Consider the following 19,709-nt stretch of genomic DNA (forward strand, 5'->3'; position numbering starts at 1 on the left):
CTCTTCAATAGGCTCTTTAGCAATTTGCACAGATGCCTCGGTGAAATGGGGTATTTAGCTATTTAGCTAGCTTACCTCCGTTTGATTTTTCTGGCTTGTACTCTTTTCAAAACAGTTAGCACTTAGTCCCCTTTCCAATAAGCTCATATTTAACAACCAAAAAGACTACTAGGAAAGCCTTCGGCAAGAATATCAAATGAAATCAAATGAAGCATGATATCAAAACTAGCCTTAGCCCAATCACTAACCATTTTCTAACAGACAAAATTTAGCTACAAAATTGATTGTAGCCTAAGGCTACCACCTAACTCAATATCATTTTATTGGAGGTGAATTTTGAAAAATCCACCATTAGATTACATTTTCTTCTTATATGCTCCATACTTGCAAGATTTCTAGGAAATTGAAGATTAATAGGTATGTCATTAATAAAGTGTTTAAATTGCAAGATTTTACAATATAAATTATGCATAAAATGTAGGCTTATGGATCATATAATAAATAATATTTTATTGATATATAATTTGATATGTACATTAAGAGTGTAAAGAATATGCAATTTAATTTTTAGATTTTCAAAATATATAGTAGTGTTTATTTTATTGAGTAAGGTTATAGCCTGTAGCCTTAGATTACAACCAATTTTGTAGCTAAATTTTGCCATTTTTTAACTCTACATAAGATCCTAACTAGCTCCTGCCTAGTTTAGCTAGTGCCAACACAAGATATATGCCCCCAATTACACATACTTTTTTTTTTTTTTTTTTTTTTTTTTTTTTTTTTTTCTGAGAAAAAGATAAGCGAAATTTTATTAATAAAAAACGAACTACAAAAACGAAACAAAAACCAAACTCAAGGAAGATCCGACTGGAAAACAACATCCACGTCCTCGGGTAAGTCTTCTACCCAAACCTCAAGATCTGGACAACACACAAGAAGAAGATGGCCTAACCACTGGCCTTGGGAATAGAGCCTAATAACAGTTGGGTTTAAGGCCTAATCTATTAATGTTCTTAATTTATTTGATTTAATTTATGAAAGGAAAAAGTTTAGCTATAAAATTAGTTGTAACCTAAGGCTATAATCTTACTCAATAAAATAAATATCACTGTGGGTTCCAGCTAGCTCAACTGGTAAAGTCTCTGATGGTTGAATAAGAGATTTGGGGTTCAATCACCACCTACACCAAAAATTGATTGGTGTCTTGGTCTGATAATAAAGAGTTATCATCAGGAGTGGACGCCATAAGTTGAAACTCTCTAAAAAAAAAAAAAATATTACTACATATTTTGAAAATCTAACTGTTGAATTGTATGTTCTTTACACTTTTAATACACATGTTAAATTTTGTGTCAATCGAATATTATTTACTATATGATCTATAAGCTTATATTTATGCATATTTTAAACGACAAAAACTTACAATTTAAACAATTTATTGATGACATAGCTATTGATCTTTAATTTTCTATAAATTTTGCAAGCATGAAGGATATAAGAAGAAGATATAATCCAATGGTGAATTTGTCAAAATTCACCTCCAATAAAAAGGTATTGAGTAAGATTGTAGCATTAGGCTTCAACTAATTTTGTAGCTAAACTTGTCCATTTTTTAAACCTTATTTTATTTCCTACTTGTTTTAGGGATTTAATTCATCTTCTTACTTGATTAGTTGAATTTTCATTAGTTAGAATTGTTTCCTTTTCTTGTTAGGATAATAAGTTTGGAACTCTATTTAAAGAACCTAGAGTTTAGTATTGTATATAGTTTGCTTTAGCAATAAAATTGATTGTTAGAGTTTTTCCTTCAATAGCTTGGTGTTGATTTCTAAGGGTTTTTTTTTTTCTTTTTTTTGAAGCCGCAACATTAGCCTTATTTGATTAGGCCCCAAGGCCTTAAAGACATCCCACACATGGCCTCCTGGCCATCAATATATAAGAAGCAAGAACCAAGCCAAACAATAATGAACACGCCACATCATTATGATGTGCTTTATTTACTAATATTAATTAATATTTTACAAACTTCTTAGTACTGATTACAGAAATCTTTAGTGCATATATAGATTAAATTAACTTTGCCAATTGAAAGCAAGCACAACTAAAAGTATGGCAGGCAGCCTAAAGTTGGATCCTTTCCCTTAGTGCAGTATGCCTTCCAACCTCAAGGATTACCATCTGAGCTTTTCTGGGAAGTACTGTAAAAACAAAGAAAGAAAAAAAATCCAATTTTAGTAAAGAAAAAAAAAAGTGTTTAAAATTCCCGAAGCACAGAATTTTGCACTGGAACACCTTTTTTATGAGGGATTCATAGTATGGTTTAACTTTTTCAACGTCAATTCGAACGCTGCTCTTACTGTAGAGATCATATTTGCTGTTATTTTGTACAATACAATAAAATTAGTTTAGTTGTCACAATCAGCTGAACAAAAATTGAATAATTGGTGGGGAAAACACTATTGCCCACAATCAACTCAATGAGAAATAAATAGTTGTTGGGGAAGAACAGAAATAAGAAAGAAAAAAATGTACAAATTAAACAACAAAATGGAAGCTTACTTGAATGTTCGAACCCACTTCAGATTCTCTCTGTCCTCTTCATTCAATAGGTATTGATATGCTCCTTCCGTATGCATTGCTGCGAGATGGATAGATAAAACTCATTTGATTGTATAAAAACAATTCGAGAATATTAACTATTTTTCAAATTTACAGGAAAAGATAAAGAATAATACTTACGGTAAAATGAGTGATATCGGATGGTAAATAATGCAGCTGATGGTAGAGTAGTTCCATTTGCCTTGGCCACCTAAGGATTTGGTACATTCTTATATACTATTTTTAATTATTTATAATGCAATATGATAATATATAACAATCAAAGTCATAAAATAAAAATAAAAATAAAAAAAAATAAAAAAAAAACTTATAACACAAAACTAAATCCCATCAACCAAAATAGAGTTCTAAAGAATACAAAACTTTATCAAGCTAAAATAGAGATGCAAGAAAAATAAAAATAAAAATCCACCAAAAAATTGAGGGAGAAAGAGAAGGAAATAACTACCTTTTTGTGAGAGAAAATTATGTAAAGAATGGAAGAGTGAATGACAAATTTATACTAAGAGGATGATAATAAAAAGAAACAAAATAAAGGAAGATAAAAGGAAAGAGGAAGAGTGATATCAAGGTAGAATGTTTGGGGAGATGAAAAGGTAAAGAGAAGGAGAAAGGTTAGAAAAAGTATAAATGTTAAAAAAAATGAGTACAATTTGATGAGCACAATAAAAAATTACATTTTTTTATTTTTTAAAACAAAAAAAGAGAGAAAATATAAATAATTTAATGATAAGGAGGATGTGGTTGAATTTCAATATTGAGTAAAATAGAAGAGAAGAAAAAAATAAGAAAAATTAAAAGATATAACAACAAACACTAAATTATCCAAATTATGGTATGTAATGGAATACTATTTTATTTTTATCTACTATCTTTAATTTTTTATAATGTAATCGGATAAAATTTAACAATCAAATAGCAAAATAACAATAATAATAATAATAACTTAAAACACGAAACTAAATCGTATCAACCTAAATTAGAGTTCTTAAAAGCACAAAAATTTATCAATCTAAAGTGGAGATGCAATAAAAAATAAAAATCCACCAAAACATTGACATAGAGAGAGAGAGAGAGAGAGAGAGAGAGAGAGAGAGAGAGAGAACTATGCAAAGAATGGAAAAGAGTGACAAATTTATAGTAAGAGAGAAGTGATAAGAAGAGACAAATAAAGGAAGATGAAGGGAAAGATGAATAACAATATTAAAGTAGAGGGTAGTAGAGAGATGAAAAGGTAAGGGAAGAAGAAATGTTGAAAAAATGTAAATATTTAAAAAATAAGTGAATGTAAAAAAAAATTATAAGAAAATTGGAAATAAAAAAGAAATATATATAGATGTTAAAACCAACAAAAATGAATATGTAAAGTCAATAATCTATTTATATATATTTATTTATTTGTAAAAAAAATGAATAAATAATAATTATGTGGCTAATGACGTGGCGATGGGGTGGCGTAACAGGAGCTCAGCAGCAATAAATGCCATGTTTCAACTTTTAGTAATATATAGATATAGATGAATGTTATTTTGGAATTACATATTGTGGAAATTTCAATATGAAAATCTTATTAAAGATTTTTCATTAAAAATTCATTGAAGTTTCTGAGGATATACCATGTACATGTAATCATCATGCCCCCACGACATCAGTACATTTTCCAGTCCACATCCTTCAGAGTAGACTCCAAATTTAGTGTTGTAGTCAGGATTGTTGTAATCTGGATTTTCCTTGAAATACTGCAATGCAAAAGATTTGAAGAAATTTCTTTCAATTGACTGACTATATATAATCATCTCAAACATAATTAACTAATGTTTTAGAGAAGACCTTGTGATAAACAATCGATTCGTCAAAGGCACAACCAACAGGATGCGTATCTCCTGTGACATCAGAATTCATCATCAAATTGAAATGACTCGAAACAGGAGGAATATATTAACATTTATTTGGTCTAAGAACATTTCTTACCGGTAACAGCCCACTGGGGAAGCGATCCAAATTTAGAATGGAAAAGAACCTTTCCAAGATCTGAAATCCATGCAAGAATCAATTATCAAGTTGTTTAATATATTGTTTTATGTAAACTTGAATATATAGGGCCTACTATGTGAAGTGATTATCTAATATTATGAATAAGAGCATAGAGCCATTAAGTTAAATAAACATATACAATTACACATTCAAAGAACTTATATTTTGCATGTTAGCCTTAGAACAGAAACTAGGAATGTGCATGGGGTATTTACCATGAATAAGGGCAGTCAAGTGTAGCCAGTCTTCATCAGGATAATCTTTTCTTATGGCTTCAGCTGACTGCAGCAAATGCTGAATCTGAGGTTCATCAATGTCAGGGTCACTTTCATCCACAAAACTGTCAAGGAGTTCAATGGCTTCCCATATGGACATCTTTGCTTTGTTCAATTTTGCATACTCTTCCCTTGTCTTCTTCACCTGCATTTGCATTGAAAGTTTCATAAATCAAATTGAATCTATGAAGTCCTAAGTGTGTGTTTGGAACAATCTGAAAATTTCAGCTTATTTGCAATTTTAGCTTATTTTTGGTACTATTTATGGGCCCCATTACACTTTTTGGTACTATTTATGGATCCCAATATACTATTCAGTTAACTTTTATCTTTATTTATAGTACTTTCAATAAAAAGTTTTCAATTTTAGCTAAATAAGTTGTTTCCAAACGGACACAGTAGTTTAATATTTAAACATTAACTTATTGAAAGTGTACTTACAAAATCATACGTTTGGTTAATATGATTCAACCGATAGCAATTCTCCACAATGCTTAGCCTCACACTTGATTCATAATCCCTATAACACATTTTGACACAATTCATTCAATGAGAAACTACACCATTTATGAAAAACAGCTAATCTTATAAACAAAGATTGTGGAAGAAAATGTCAAAACCTGAATGATTGGCCAAAGGCATTGGATTCTGGCACAACAAATCCATCTGATGCATCTTTTGGTATTGCATTCTCTGACACTTACATTTTCAAACAAAAGAACACAAAAGTTAGACTCCAATTGAACTAAGCTTATAGACTTATAATAAAATAAAAATTATTAACATTCATGGACAAAAGGAAGAAGGAAACAATAATCAAAGCAGTACCAAGTGCCTGGTTCTCAACGGCAATCATCTTGTTCCCACTTAAAAACTTAGAAGAAGGCAAACAAAGCAAAGACAAATACCTTTGAAAGGGCCCGGTCAGATTTATAGGTAAATAATAAGTCCTCAACTGAAAATAGATCAGGCTTGGACTCCTCAACTGCAAATTTTCATTATCCTAGAGCTAATTTTTTCAAACAAACTTTATCTTAAAATAACTTGTTTTTGTAAGAGTATTGAATGGTCAATCATTATTTTCATTTTAGCCATGTGACCAAATTCCTAGTGCTTTGGTTGTTTCATTGGAAAAACACGCATCGTTGTAGATATTGTGATAACGCATTGAGTCAGCTTTGTGGATAATCACATCCAACTTTGACTAATTCAAAAAACTAGCCTAAGATATGGATGACAAGACAATCCAGTCATGGCCAACTCCCTACTAATGTTTTGCGTTCTGTTATGAGGATAAGGCTTAAAAAAAATAAAATCAACAACTGAGCTAAGATATTTGTGAATGAATAGCCAAGAACCATCAAGAAACTTCAGTTTTTTTTCTCTCCATAGATAGGATTGGAACCTAAGAACTATGCTCACCAAGAGCAGATGGTTGTATTTTGCCACATAAACATGACTATGTGTGAGTTTCTATCTTTGTAATGTATTTACCCAAAATAGCCAAGATATGTATGAGATGTATAATTAGGATATATTAGTTTAGAAAGTATAATTCATTTTTTTTTGCCATTGAGGACCAAGTCAAGACATAGGTTTCAAGAGAAAATTATGGGATTGGTTAATAAATCAAGGGATTGATTGTTGAAGAAGATGATGGAATTGAAGCAATCAATATGTAATTCTTATTCAAATGTCATGGCCTTTTGTATCCCATTATAAATATGAAATTCATTGTAATGTAAAATGTGAACGAGCCTTTTAAGTTGTAGCTCAATAAGCTTCTAAGGTAGTTCCAAACAATGCACCCAGATTCAAATCCACTCCTCCCCAACTATTAAATTATTAAATTAAAAAAAAAAAGAAGGAGAATCTTTAAATATATATATATATATATATATATATATATATATATGAAAAAACCATGATTTAACAATTTTGTTCAAGCAAGCAGTGATGACAAATCATGTTCGAGACATTGGTATCCAGCTACATGGGCCAATTCTAACCTAATTCATTTAATAATCATTTCAAAACTCTTCTACTCTAACAAAACCCATTTATTAAGTGAGTGACACAACATGACCCACATAGCTTGCTTAATATAAACAAACACTACTCATTTCAAATGTTTGATAAACTTGTATTGGGTTAACATTTAAATGACCCATTCCAAACCATTCAAAAAATAAACCAAAATGAATTTAAAATTCTTTTAATTACACTGTTCTATAGAGAAAATTCAAATTTATATTAAATAAAAATGACATTTATTTATACGAAAGGAGCCATTTTGGGTTGATTTTAGGTTAAGCAAATTAACACGAAATTGACTTACTTATTAATTATGTCAAAAAGGATTCGTTAAAAGCGTTCTCTCTTTTCAAAAACTCTCTTGCAGTTCCATTCTTATAAAGCTACAGTTTACTAACCCTTCTATTGTTTTAGCTTGGATCCAATATCCTGAGGGGACTGGTCAAAATTCAAATATCCTTCGATAAAGTTAATCCCCTTTTCTTTTTAAATTCCAAAATCTGTCTTGTTTTAAAGTTTATGCTTGTTTTTGTTTGTAGAATTAGGTTAGGATTTTGTTTGATCACTTTGAATGAAGAAGATGTAGAATTAGAGTTTCATTTTGTTAGGATGCGTATACATGCCTCACAACTGCGTATGTATGTTCAATGTATGTTTATGGAACAACAGGTCATGTGTATGGCTCTCTACAATCATAACAATTAGAAACCTACTTTAGGTTAAGCACCTACTGTGTATAATCTTTGTACCCTATTTTCTTGAATTCTTTTTAGTTTAAATTCCACTCTATCTATCTATCTATCTATATATATATATATATATATATATACACACACAAACACACACATATATATATTAATAGACAAAACTGAGAGAAAATCCAATTAGATTTTAATTGGATTCTCAATTTTGTGCCACGTGAATTATTGAGTGTAAAAATCAAAGAGTTCAAATCTAATCCATCTAAGTTTTTCTATTTTTGTGGCAAGTGAATTATTAAGTGCAAAAACCAAAGAGTTTAAAACCAATTAAATTTTAAATGACACACACACATAGGTTGAGAAATGCTATATCCACAACATTTTTACAACATTTTCCATATATAAAATGAGAAACCATTCCATATTTTAGAAATGTATGATTTAAAAAAAGTGTAAAATCATACCATGTATAATTTAAACATCTTCTAAAATTTTGGAGTACACACTAGTATATATTAAAAGGTAAACCTTAGAGAAAGTCCAATTAGAATTTCAAATTAGAGTACAATTTTGTGTCATATGTCCTAAATTATTTATTTTTAGAGAGAGTTTTATTTCCTAATTTTAGAATAAAATATGGGATCACATCATAAATATTCATCCAAATGAGTTATTGAGTACAAAAACCAAAGAGTCTAGAATAAATGAATTATAAAATAAAAAAAGTATTTCACAATAACAAAAATTAAGAAGTAATAAATAAATAAACATGAACAGTTTACATTTTATACTTTATAATATTCTTACAATACTTTTTAAAGAGTTAATAAAATATAAGATTCTTACAAGACTTTTTAAAGAGTTAACAAAATATAAGAATGACTATTAATAATATTTAAATTATATATCTAGGAATTGTACTATCCATTTTTTTTGTATATCTTTATGTGTATCCATGCATATGCATGGGATTACGCTCTATTTGTTTCAAAGTAAAATATTTTCAAATGTAAAATATTTTACTGAAAATATTTTCATTTTACTGTGTTTGACTGCATACAAGGAAAATCATTTTCAAGTTTTGTTTGTTGTAAAATGTGAACATCTTTCTAACTCACAACACATCGGATCAGTACATATCCAGCCATAGATGGCATTCTTTAAATACAAGAGAACAATATGGGGGGACAAATGCATAGGATAATAGGGGATTGCAAGTGGATCTTGTGGGATCTTCTGACAGAGAACAGGTTGCAAGATAGGATTGTGAGAGATTCCCAGCAAATAACAAGATCAGTACCACTAAAGGGAGGACCACAATTCTCTCTATCCATGAATATGACTCAGGTAATTGAAGCAGTGAAGGGAAATCCCTGTAAAAGATGCATTCAATTTGAGTACACTTGCAATTGTCATTACCATTTCTAGATTCATTGTAAATTTGTAATGGTCTAGCCATAGCCACTTGCTCAGCCCCGTGTTATTTGTCCTAAAAGCTTATTATACCCATGAAAAACAACCCACCCACCTCGTCCATCAAGCCACCAACATCCTGCTGCCGTCAAGTCGTCGAGAAACCCAAACCGTACCTGAAATCCTTCAAACAATTGAGACCCAAAATCCATTAACCCAAAAACTATCCAATCTCAATCACCAAATCCACCTTCGACCCACTAAAAGCAAGCTCCACCATAACTCAATCTCCAGAAACCCAACTAAACAAGATTGACAGTGGCAGCGGAAAAAAAAAAAAAAAAAGTAGTAAAAAGAGAGATGGAGAACAACGAAAAACAGTTAGGAAAATGAGAAATCGAACTTGAGAACTGAAGGTGGTGTCGATGACATGGAGCTAGTGGTGATGGGCGGCGCTGGTGAAAGGAGAGCCAATGTTGGCTGGTGCCGAAGAGGATGGAGCCGGTGATGGGTGGGAGAGAAGGGCTAACAGTGGGCTGGGTTGTGGAGAAAACTGAGAAAGCTTGAGATAACAGAAAGGCAATGTATTGAGAGTCGGGACATAGACAGTGCAACAAATGTAAAATATTTTACCAATATTTCAACTGTAAAATATTTTACACAAATTTGCCGTCAGTGGTTTCATTGACTGAAAATATTTTACTTTTGACTAAATATTTTACTCCAAAACAAACACCGTAAAATGTGAAAATATTTTCCTGAAAATATTTTACATCGAAACAAACAGAGCGTACAAGTTAGTTGTACATGAAAGATGGGAACCTACTTAGTCTAACCTTTGATTGAAAATGGCCTAGAAATATTAGTAGAGGTTGATCCATTCGGTTAAGCAAGTCTAGGTGCCTAATAAATTGGCAAACTCGTACCCTAACTCCAGACTCAAGTCTAGTTAAGTTGAACCTCTAAGTAAGGGCCAAGAGCATTTCTTGGACCTAAAGGAAGTGAGAACTTCCATTCTTCACCTTAGCCTTAGATTTAGTGGTGTATTCCCGGATGCATGTGTAGGACAACTAGACGTGTCTACACCAGACAACTCCCAAGAGAGTCATGCACATGATGGACATGGTAACATTCACAGGTCACACTTTAGAACTCTCACACCTCATAGGGCAAGGCAAGACCTTCTAGAAATCAATACGAACTGTACAACATGAGGCAAATCCATATTTTAGGCAAACCCATTGCCGAATCTCCGTCACTGCTGCTAGCCATCGAGTCCCACATCACCACCACCGGCAATGCTTTCCGATGTGACCCTCTCCTCTATTAAGATTCTCTCATCTCTCACTCTCTAGCACTTTCTCTCTCTGTTTTCTTGTTCTCTAAAGCCCAGTCGTGATGGAGCTTCTCATTCCACCCACACCACCGCTGTTGGTGGTGCTATCATCGCTAGCCCCTTTCTTTCTCTCTATTGTCTTTTCTCTCTTATATATAAATATAAATATATATATATATATATATATATTTTTTTTTTTGTTTCCCTTTTTATATGCTTTTTAGAGATGACCAAATTTGGGTCTCATTTTGTTTCAACTTTGTTAGTTTGATGGCTGAGTTTCCTTGTTGAGTCTAAAGCTTGATAATTTTGCTTGGGTTTGAAAATTGGGGGTTTTTGGCATGGCCTAATGTGCATTTTGATTGAATGAGAAGTGCTGACAATTTAACAGGTTGTTTTGGTTTTGCGGACCCTTTCTAAAGACTCGGTTCTAACTCTAATTTATTGCCTCTATCTTATTGTGTGTTTGCTGATTATTCTTTTTATTGTTTATATTACTAAGTCTCTAGATTCTCGTGGGATTAAGATTCTAAATTTTGCCATTTGGGTTTGGTTTGCTTTAATTGAGGTGGGATTCTGCTCTTTCATTTCTTCTTTGTCTAGTTATTTCTTTACAGTTGCTTATTGTCAAATAAGGATAATTTTGTTGATGCAATACCATTTTTAGTAGTTAGTTTATGTTTAATTTGATCATTTCTTTCATTTGTTGTAAAAAAAATGATGTGGGAAGATGCTTTTGGTTGTGTATTCAAGCTGAATAATTATTTACACGATGACATCTTTTTGCTTAGTTTTATTAACGAATATGAGATTTTCTTGGACTGATTTTTGTGCCACATTTGGATTTTGCTCTCCATTTGGTTTGAAACAATTTTGTTGATACTGATGCTTGTAACTGCTTTTTGGATAGTTTTTGTAACACCTTGATTATTGTCAAAAGCTATGATTTAGTATCTAGAATAGCACAAAAATGAAAGAACATTTTGCTTGTGAACTGCTGAAAGTGATATGCTGGTTGCTCTTTGCTATTGTTTTAGCAAGTCAAAATTCATAGCAAAAATTGCACGATTTGTATTAGAAATTTCAACTGAGGTTGGAGACTTGAAGCATGCAAGACTTTTTCTCTCCTTATTATGTGAGAATTATGAATTATGATGGTGGAAAATTATTTATTGTTAACTATCATGTAATGATGTTATTATGACCTTGTAATCAAAGAGAATATCTCAATGGAACTCTTGTTATTAAGATCAAAGTGTACATTTTAATAAAATTTTGTTTATTTTTAATTAAATTATTTTCTTGTCTACTTCTCTCTTGCATCAATTGATTGTAAAACAGGCCAAGCATTCTTGGAAGACTAGTGATATTTGATATGTAATCCTTTTTTTAACGTTCTCAGGGGCATATATTGAATTGGTCAAGAAGTTGTAAACTGACCAAGAAGTAAAGCACTAATAGCAATTTTATGTTGCAAGAACTATTATCAAGGTTTCAAATACAGTACAATTATCTTTTCAAACTTCACAAATGACCAAGTTAGAATCAAACCTCCTTTATTGCTAGTCGGAGCTTGAATATAAATTTCAAAGTAATATATAGCTTGAATATAAATTTCAAAGTAATTTACCAAGGATTAGAACACATAAATCCTAGAAAAAGAATTTTTTGATAAACAGAAAAAGAATAGAAACAGGCATCATGCAAACTTCATTTAGGACAAGTAGAAGCTTGACCATGTAGATAAAACTTAAGAAATTGCATGCAGAGTTTCCTTTTCTCCAGTAGGACGCATTTGAAATCTTACAGAAGAATGAGCAACAAAAAACTAGTGTGAAGCATTCAATAAGAGAACATGAGTTAGCCAAAATAAATAAGAGGTGAACGTGAGTGGAAACTGTAATGAGATGCCATAGAAGAACCAATCCCTAATAATAAGAGAAATACAACTAATCATGTAAAATGACTTTCCGATGTAAAGTAAAAATACAACAAAATAGTGTGTACCATGAGTTGTATAAATGTGTCTGCATACATTACATTTACTCATTACTCATGAGCACAAAATCAGCTACAACATGAAAAATTCAACAACTTGGTCAACAATTCAATTATACAATAGCAACAACTAGAGAAAAAAAAAAAAAAAGAAAGAAAAAAAGATCGACGCCATGGACAGGACAAGTTCAGTGGTGCAAAATCCTTTGAAAGACCTCTCTAACTTGTCATTCCAAGGACCTCCTTGATGGCGGGATAAACTTGGGAGAGCTTCTGCACTTTGTTCCCCAATATCAGCTTCCTTTTCTTCTGTAAGTAGGAAGTGAAGGAAATCAGCCAATTTGGAGAGTAGCCTTCAATTTGATGAATCTTCCTCAAGACTGCACAACATGCATAGATAGAAATAGCTTAACATCATTTCAATTTTTCTAACACATATTTTCACAAACATCTTCTGTGCATTTTCAAAATCAACTTTAAAATAAAACAAAACAACCTACTGCCAATTGCCAATCCCAAACCACAATAGTAACAACATTCTCATCCCTGTGCAGGCCCAGATTGATTTCAATGAAGCATTTTAAATTCTGATTTTAAATTTATTTGTTTCCCTACGTGATTGATTTAGGAATGGATAATAGCTGAAGCTTAACAAACAAAACCAAAGGTTAAATTCATTGTTTCTAAGCTTCCTGACCAAAGGTTTTATAAAATTTTAAACCCAAACCAAATGGTTAAATTACAATTAGAAGGTATGATCTTTGACAAAGAAATCAAGGAAAATGGAAAATAAATAAATAAAAAGTACCTAAGCATTTCTGAGTAGTAAAAGGGTAAGACGGTAAGAGAGAGAGAGAGACTGTTTCTTTCTGAAATTTGGTCACATTTTTGTAGTTTCACATCCTGTAATCAATTAACAATTTACGTCATAATGAACCAAAAAATAAACCTTGAATGATATTTTCATCAGAACATATTAATCAACACACATAAGCTATTAAAAGAGATCGGGGATGATTATACAACGAACCTGAAGTTCAGAAGCAATATTGAATAATTTTGGTTCAATTGGAAGCCAAAAAACCTCTTCCATTGCTTTCCCAACAGAGTACAATTGCTGTGGAGTAAAGTCTATCATTGCCAACAAATTCTCTCCCTTCTCAGGGAGTTGAAATTACCAGACTTCAATTCTGTCAAATTCTCCTCTGCTGACCTGAATTCCTTCACAACGCAAATAAGAGGATGAAAGATGAATTAAACATAAGACCATTTTTTTCTGAACTAAAATATAACTAGAGTGCATATTCTTTATGTTAAATACTTTTATTCAATAAAGGCAAACATCAGAATGTAGCAGTAAAATCAAACAAAGAAAAGATTAGTTTTTTTTTTTTCTTCTTCTTCATTTTAAAAGCAAGGATTGCAGTGAAAAAAAAAATTTATTCTTTCATCAATTTAATACAAATTTAAACTTGTACCTTCCATGTCCAAGATCCTGTATAGGCAACATAATTTGGGACACTAACATCACCAATGTACAATCAATCATTAGAACTTCCAGCAATCCCATAATGAACAATTCCTATGATATCAAATGTATCAAGTAGGATTTGTACAGTTATACCTGCATTCACCTAAAGAGTGCCACAAAAAGGTCAAGTCTACCACTCATTAAAAATGTTTCACATCAAGTATATGTAGTATGTATTAATTGTTATGGTATTGAAAAAAAAACAATGAAAGATAGATGAAATCTTACTGTTGCTCTCCAGTCATCACATAAATTACATCTATACCTTTAATAGTCCCAATGTTGAACCTCCTTCCTAGGCAGTAGGCAATCAACAAAATAGACACACTGGCAAGAAGTTGTTCATTATGTGCAGGCATGACAAATAATCTAGTACGTCTAATAACATTTTTTCATATTCCCTGAAGGCATTTGCTTATTGATTGTGTGTAACTACACGATTTTCTCAGTAAATTTAAACTCCATAGAAGAATACAACAAAGCTGATAGTACAACCTGATGTCTTTGCCACAACAAAAAGGCACGCATATAAAAATGAAATTTTTTTATTTTTTTATTTGACACATACAAAAATGAAAGTACTTGACTTTTTAGATTGACTCTTTCTTATGTTGTCACTTCAACTTTTTAAAAGCTTATATAATCATAATTTTTTAAGATCATCATTATATTATTATAATATTATATTATATATTTTTAAATTTGGTATTAATTACACATTTACATGTAAATTAAAACCAACTAGAATTCATTGTTTGATTAGAATAAAACAACATCTTTCTTTTTTGATAATTCGATAGTTGAGGAAGGGTCTGAAGTGGAATTTAAACTATGAATGACTCTTGGCAATTAGAATAGAAACAACCTAAAATTAAACAAATTCTAATTATACTATATTTGGTCCTTTTCTAAATAAATCCTAATTTATTAAAATTGTATATTTTTGACTCATTTGAGTTTTTATTTAAAAAAATATATTTAAATATAAACCATTTATAAATATCTTTCCATAAACTTTTTTGTATATTACACACTACTTAATGTGTGTGTATACAAATACAAATATTCCTTCTTAAACCGACCTAGCCCAACAACTAACAGTGAAGTGACATAACTTTTGGGCTAAATGGGCATAACTTGGGCCATCTCCCCCTAAATTTAAGACCTTTGAAATTACCCCATTATACAAAACATTTTCATATTTCAACTAAAGCTATTCTAGTCAATAATCAACACCGACAAGTCCAAAAGAAGAAAGAAAACAAAGACAGTGAGAGAGAGTACCAGCCAAGTCAACCCATGGGATCTCCGAGCTGGGAACAAAGAAAGTAGAGTCTATAAGTACAAGTTCTTCAGTAGAAAAAGTCATCACTAGCCCAATATAAGGTCCTGTATTCTGATTGATCTCGTCCACAACCCCATGCATTGGATGACTAGATCTCAGTTGCAAAGACTGTTGAACCTGTAACATAACCAATAAACCCACCACTTGTTTTAATTTTTTAAATCTTATTTTATTTCCTATTTGTTTTAGGGATTTAATTCATTTTCTTACTAGATTAGTAGAATTTGCATTGGTTAGAATTGTTTCCTTTTCTTGTTTGGATACAGCTTTTCTCGAGTCTGCGTTTGGGTCTGCGTTTTTGTTTTTGATTTTTTTTTTTTTGGAAGTGCGTTTCTGACTTTCTGTGGCTGTGATTGTTTTTTAGTGGATCTTTGCACTATTTATGAGACTCACATACCTTTATTTTCAACGCAATTTTTATTAAAAGAAAATCTCACAACACTATCCACAAATTTAAAAATTATTTTATTATATTGTTTTTAATTTTCAATAAAATAAGCGGTATCTAAACGGACCAAGCTTGGAACTCTATTTAAAGAACCTGAGTTCAGTATTGTATACAGTTTGCTTCAGTAATCAAATTGATTGTTGGAGTTTTTCCTTCAATAGCTTGGTGTTCATTCCAGATAACCCTAGTTATTGATTTCTAAGGGGATTTTTTTCGTTGTTGTTGCTTGATGCTGATACAAAGCATGCCTAGGTACAATTCGTAGGGGGTTTTTTTTTTTTTGGTGGGCGTTCTTGTTGAAGCCGCAACATTAGCATTATTTGATTAGGCCCCAAGGCCTTAAAGACATCCCACACATGGCCTCCTGGCCATCAATATATAAGAACCAAGCCAAATAATAATGAACACGCCACATCTCTATGATGTGTTTTATTTATTAATATTTTACAAATTTCTTAGTACTGATTACAGAAATTTGTAGTGCATATATAAATAAAATTAACATTGCCAATTGAAAGCAAGCACAACTAAAAGTATGGCAGGCAGTCTAAAGCCGGATCCTTTCCCTTAGTGCAGTATGCCTTCCAACCTCAAGGATTACCATCTGAGCTTTTCTGGGAAGTACTGCAAAAAGAAAGAAAGAAAAAAAAAATCCAATTTTAGTAAAGAAAAAAAAAAGTGTTTAAAATTACTGAAGCACAGAATTTTGCACTGGTACACACCTTTTTTATGAGGGATTCATAGTATGGTTTAACTTTTTCAACGTCAATATGAACGTTGCTCTTACTGTAGAGATCATATTTGCTGTTATTTTGTACAATACAATAAAATCAGTATAGTTGTCACAATCAGCTGAACAAAAATTGAATAATTGGTGGGGAAAAGCACTGATGCTCACAATCAGCTCAATGAGAAATGAATAGTTGTTGGGGAAGAACACGAGTAAGAAAGAAAAAAATGTACAGATTAAACAGCAAAATGGAAGCTTACTTGAATGTTAGAACCCACTTCAGATTCTCTCTGTCCTCCTCATTCATTAGGTATTTATATGCTCCTTCCGTATGCATTGCTGCGAGATGGACAAATAAAATTCATTTTATTGTATAAAAACAATTCGAGAATATTAACTATTTTTCAAATTTACAGGAAAAGATAAGGAATAATACTTACGGTAAAATGAGTGATATCGGATGGTAAATAATGCAGCTGATGGTAGAGTAGTTCCATTTGCCTTGGCCACCTAAGGATTTGGAAACAACGTTATTAGTATTACAATTGTTATTTTGGAATAACATATTGTGGAAATTTCAATATGAAAATCTTATTAAAGATTTTTCATTAAAAATTCATTGAAGGTTCAGAGGATATACCATGTACATGTAATCGTCATGCCCCCATGACATCAGCACATTTTCCAGTCCACATCCTTCAGAGTAGACTCCAAGTTTAGTGTTGTAGGCAGGATTGTTGTAATCTGGATTTTCCTTGAAATACTGCAATGCAAAAGATTCGAAGAAATTTCTTTCAATTGACTGACTATATATAATCATGTCAAACATAATTAACTAATGTTTTTGAGAAGACCTTATGATAACATATCGATTCGTCAAAGGCACAACCAACAGGATGCGTATCTCCTGCGATATCAGAATTCATCATCAGATTGAAATGACTCGAAACAGGAGAAATATATTAATATTTATTTGGTCTAAGAACATTTCTTACCTACAACAGCCCATTGGGGAAGCGATCCAAATTTAGAATGGTAAAGAACCTTTCCAACATCTGAAATCCATGCAAGAATCAATTATGAAGTTGTTTTATGTAAACTTGAATATATAGGGCCAAGTGTGTGCAGTGATTATCTGATATTATGAATAAGAGCATAGAGCCACTAAGTTAAACATATACAATTACACATTCAAAGAACTTATATTTTGCATGTTAGCCTTAGAACAAAAACTAGGAGTGTGCATAGGGTATTTACCATGAATAAGGGCAGTCAAGTGCATCCAATCTTCATTAGGATAATCTTTTCTTATGGCTTCTGCTGACTGCAGCAAATGCTGAATCTGAGGTTCCTCCAGGTCAGGGTCACTTTCATCCACAAAACTGTCAAGGAGTTCAATGGCTTCCCATATGGACATCTCTACTTTGTTCAATTTTGCATACTCTTCCCTTGTCCTCTTTACCTGCATTTGCATTGAAAGTTTCATATATCAAATTGAATCTATGAAGTCCTAAAGTTTAATATTTAAACATTAACTTATTGAAAGTGTACTTACAAAATCATATGTTTGGTTAATATGATTCAACCGATAGGTATTCTCCACAATGCTTAGCCTCACAGTTGATTCATAATCCCTACCACACATTTGGACACAATTCATTGAATGAGAAACTACACCATTTATGAAAAACACCTGATCTTATAAAAAAAGATTGTGGAAGAAAATGTCAAAACCTGAATGATTGGCCAAAGGCATTGGATTCTGGCACAACAAATCCATCTGATGCTTCTTTTGGAATTGCATTCTCTGACACTTATATTTTCAAACAAAAGAACACAAAAGTTAGACTCCAATTGAACTAAGCTTATAGACTTATAATAAAATAAAAATTATTGACATTCATGGACAAAAGGAAGAAGGAAACAATAATCAAAGCAGTACCAGGTGCCTGGTTCTCAACGGCAATCATCTTGTTCCCACTTATAAACTCAGAACAAGGCAAACAAAGCAAAGACAAATACCTTTGAAAGGCCCCGGTCAGATTTATAGGTAAATAATAAGTCCTCAATTGAAAATAGACCAGGCTTGGACTCCTTAACTGCAAATTTTCATTATCCTAGAGCTAATTTTTTCAAACAAACTTTACCTTAAAATAACTTGTTTCTATAAGAGTATTGAATGGTCAATCATTATCTTCATTTTAGCCATGTGACCAAATTCCTAATGCTTTGGTTGTTTCGTTGCCAAAAACACGCATTGTTGTCATTTACAAAGAAAAAGGGGAAAAATAAATGTGATAACGCATTGAGTCAGCTTTGAGGATAATCACATCCTATTTTTCGCAATGCAAAAAACTAGCCTAAGATATGGATGACAAGACAATCCAGTCATATATGGCCAACTCCATGTTTTGCGTTCTGTTATGAGGATAAGGTTTAAAAAAAATCAAATCAACAACCGAGCTAAGATATTTGTGTATGAATAGCCAAAAACCATCAAGAAACTTCAGTGTTTTGTTTTTTGTTTTTTTTTTCCTCCATTGGTAGGATTGGAAGCTAAGAACTTTGCTCACCAAGAGCAGATGATTGTATTTTGCCACATAAACATGACTATGTGTGAATTTCTATCTTGTATTGTATTTACCGGAAATAGCCAAGATATGCATGACATGTATAATTAGGGCATATTAGTTAAGAAAGTATAATTCATTTTTTCTGCCATTGAGGACCAAGTCAAGACATTGGTTTCAAGAGAAAATTATGGGATTGGTTAATAAATCAAGGGATTGATTGCTAAAGAAAATCATGGAATTGAAGCACTCAATATGTAATTTTTATTCAAATGTCATGGACTTTTGTATCCCATTATAAATATGAAATTCATCGTAATGTAAAATGTGAACAAGCCTTTTAAGTTGTAGCTCAATAAGCTTCTAAGGTAGTTCCGAACGATGCATCCAGATTCAATTTCACTCCTCCCCAACTATTAAATTATTAAATTAAAAAAAAAATGAAGGAGAATCTTTATATATATATATATAATGGTGGAAAAAAAAACCATGATTTAACAATTTTGTTCAAGCAAGCAGTGATGACAAATCGTGTTTGAGACATGGTATCCAGCTACATATATAGGCCAATCCTAACCTAACTCATTTAATAATCATTTCAAAACATTTCTACCCTAACTGAACCCATTTATTAAGCAAGTGACACAACATGACCCACATAGCTCCCTTAATATA

General features: G+C 31.7%; 1 protein-coding gene and 1 long non-coding RNA gene across 3 annotated transcripts; both read right to left on the reverse strand.

Moving 5' to 3' along the window:
• Positions 1-1,965: 1,965 nt before the first annotated feature.
• On the reverse strand, positions 1,966-18,454 carry LOC115960102 (probable inositol oxygenase). 2 transcript variants are annotated; one of them, XM_031078805.1, is made up of 11 exons: positions 18,407-18,454; positions 5,549-5,627; positions 5,370-5,448; positions 4,869-5,073; positions 4,591-4,650; positions 4,450-4,502; positions 4,236-4,358; positions 2,740-2,809; positions 2,560-2,638; positions 2,293-2,374; positions 1,966-2,198 (listed from the first exon to the last, which is right to left on the reverse strand). In XM_031078805.1, exons 1-11 carry the CDS (start codon positions 18,432-18,434, stop codon positions 2,172-2,174), a joined length of 885 nt encoding a protein of 294 aa, XP_030934665.1. In that variant the 5' UTR covers positions 18,435-18,454; the 3' UTR covers positions 1,966-2,171. The 2 variants fall into 2 exon arrangements, with proteins under 2 accessions (XP_030934665.1, XP_030934664.1); XM_031078804.1 differs by lacking the exon at positions 18,407-18,454 and adding an exon at positions 5,757-5,813.
• LOC115960107 lies at positions 14,027-15,289 on the reverse strand. The gene is made up of 3 exons (XR_004085083.1): positions 15,226-15,289; positions 14,170-14,236; positions 14,027-14,044 (listed from the first exon to the last, which is right to left on the reverse strand). It is a non-coding gene; the product is annotated as an uncharacterized LOC115960107 (long non-coding RNA).
• Positions 18,455-19,709: the final 1,255 nt, after the last annotated feature.

Source organism: Quercus lobata, chromosome 9, assembly GCF_001633185.2.
Source record: "Quercus lobata isolate SW786 chromosome 9, ValleyOak3.0 Primary Assembly, whole genome shotgun sequence".
NCBI classification, from domain to species: Eukaryota; Viridiplantae; Streptophyta; class Magnoliopsida; order Fagales; family Fagaceae; genus Quercus; species Quercus lobata.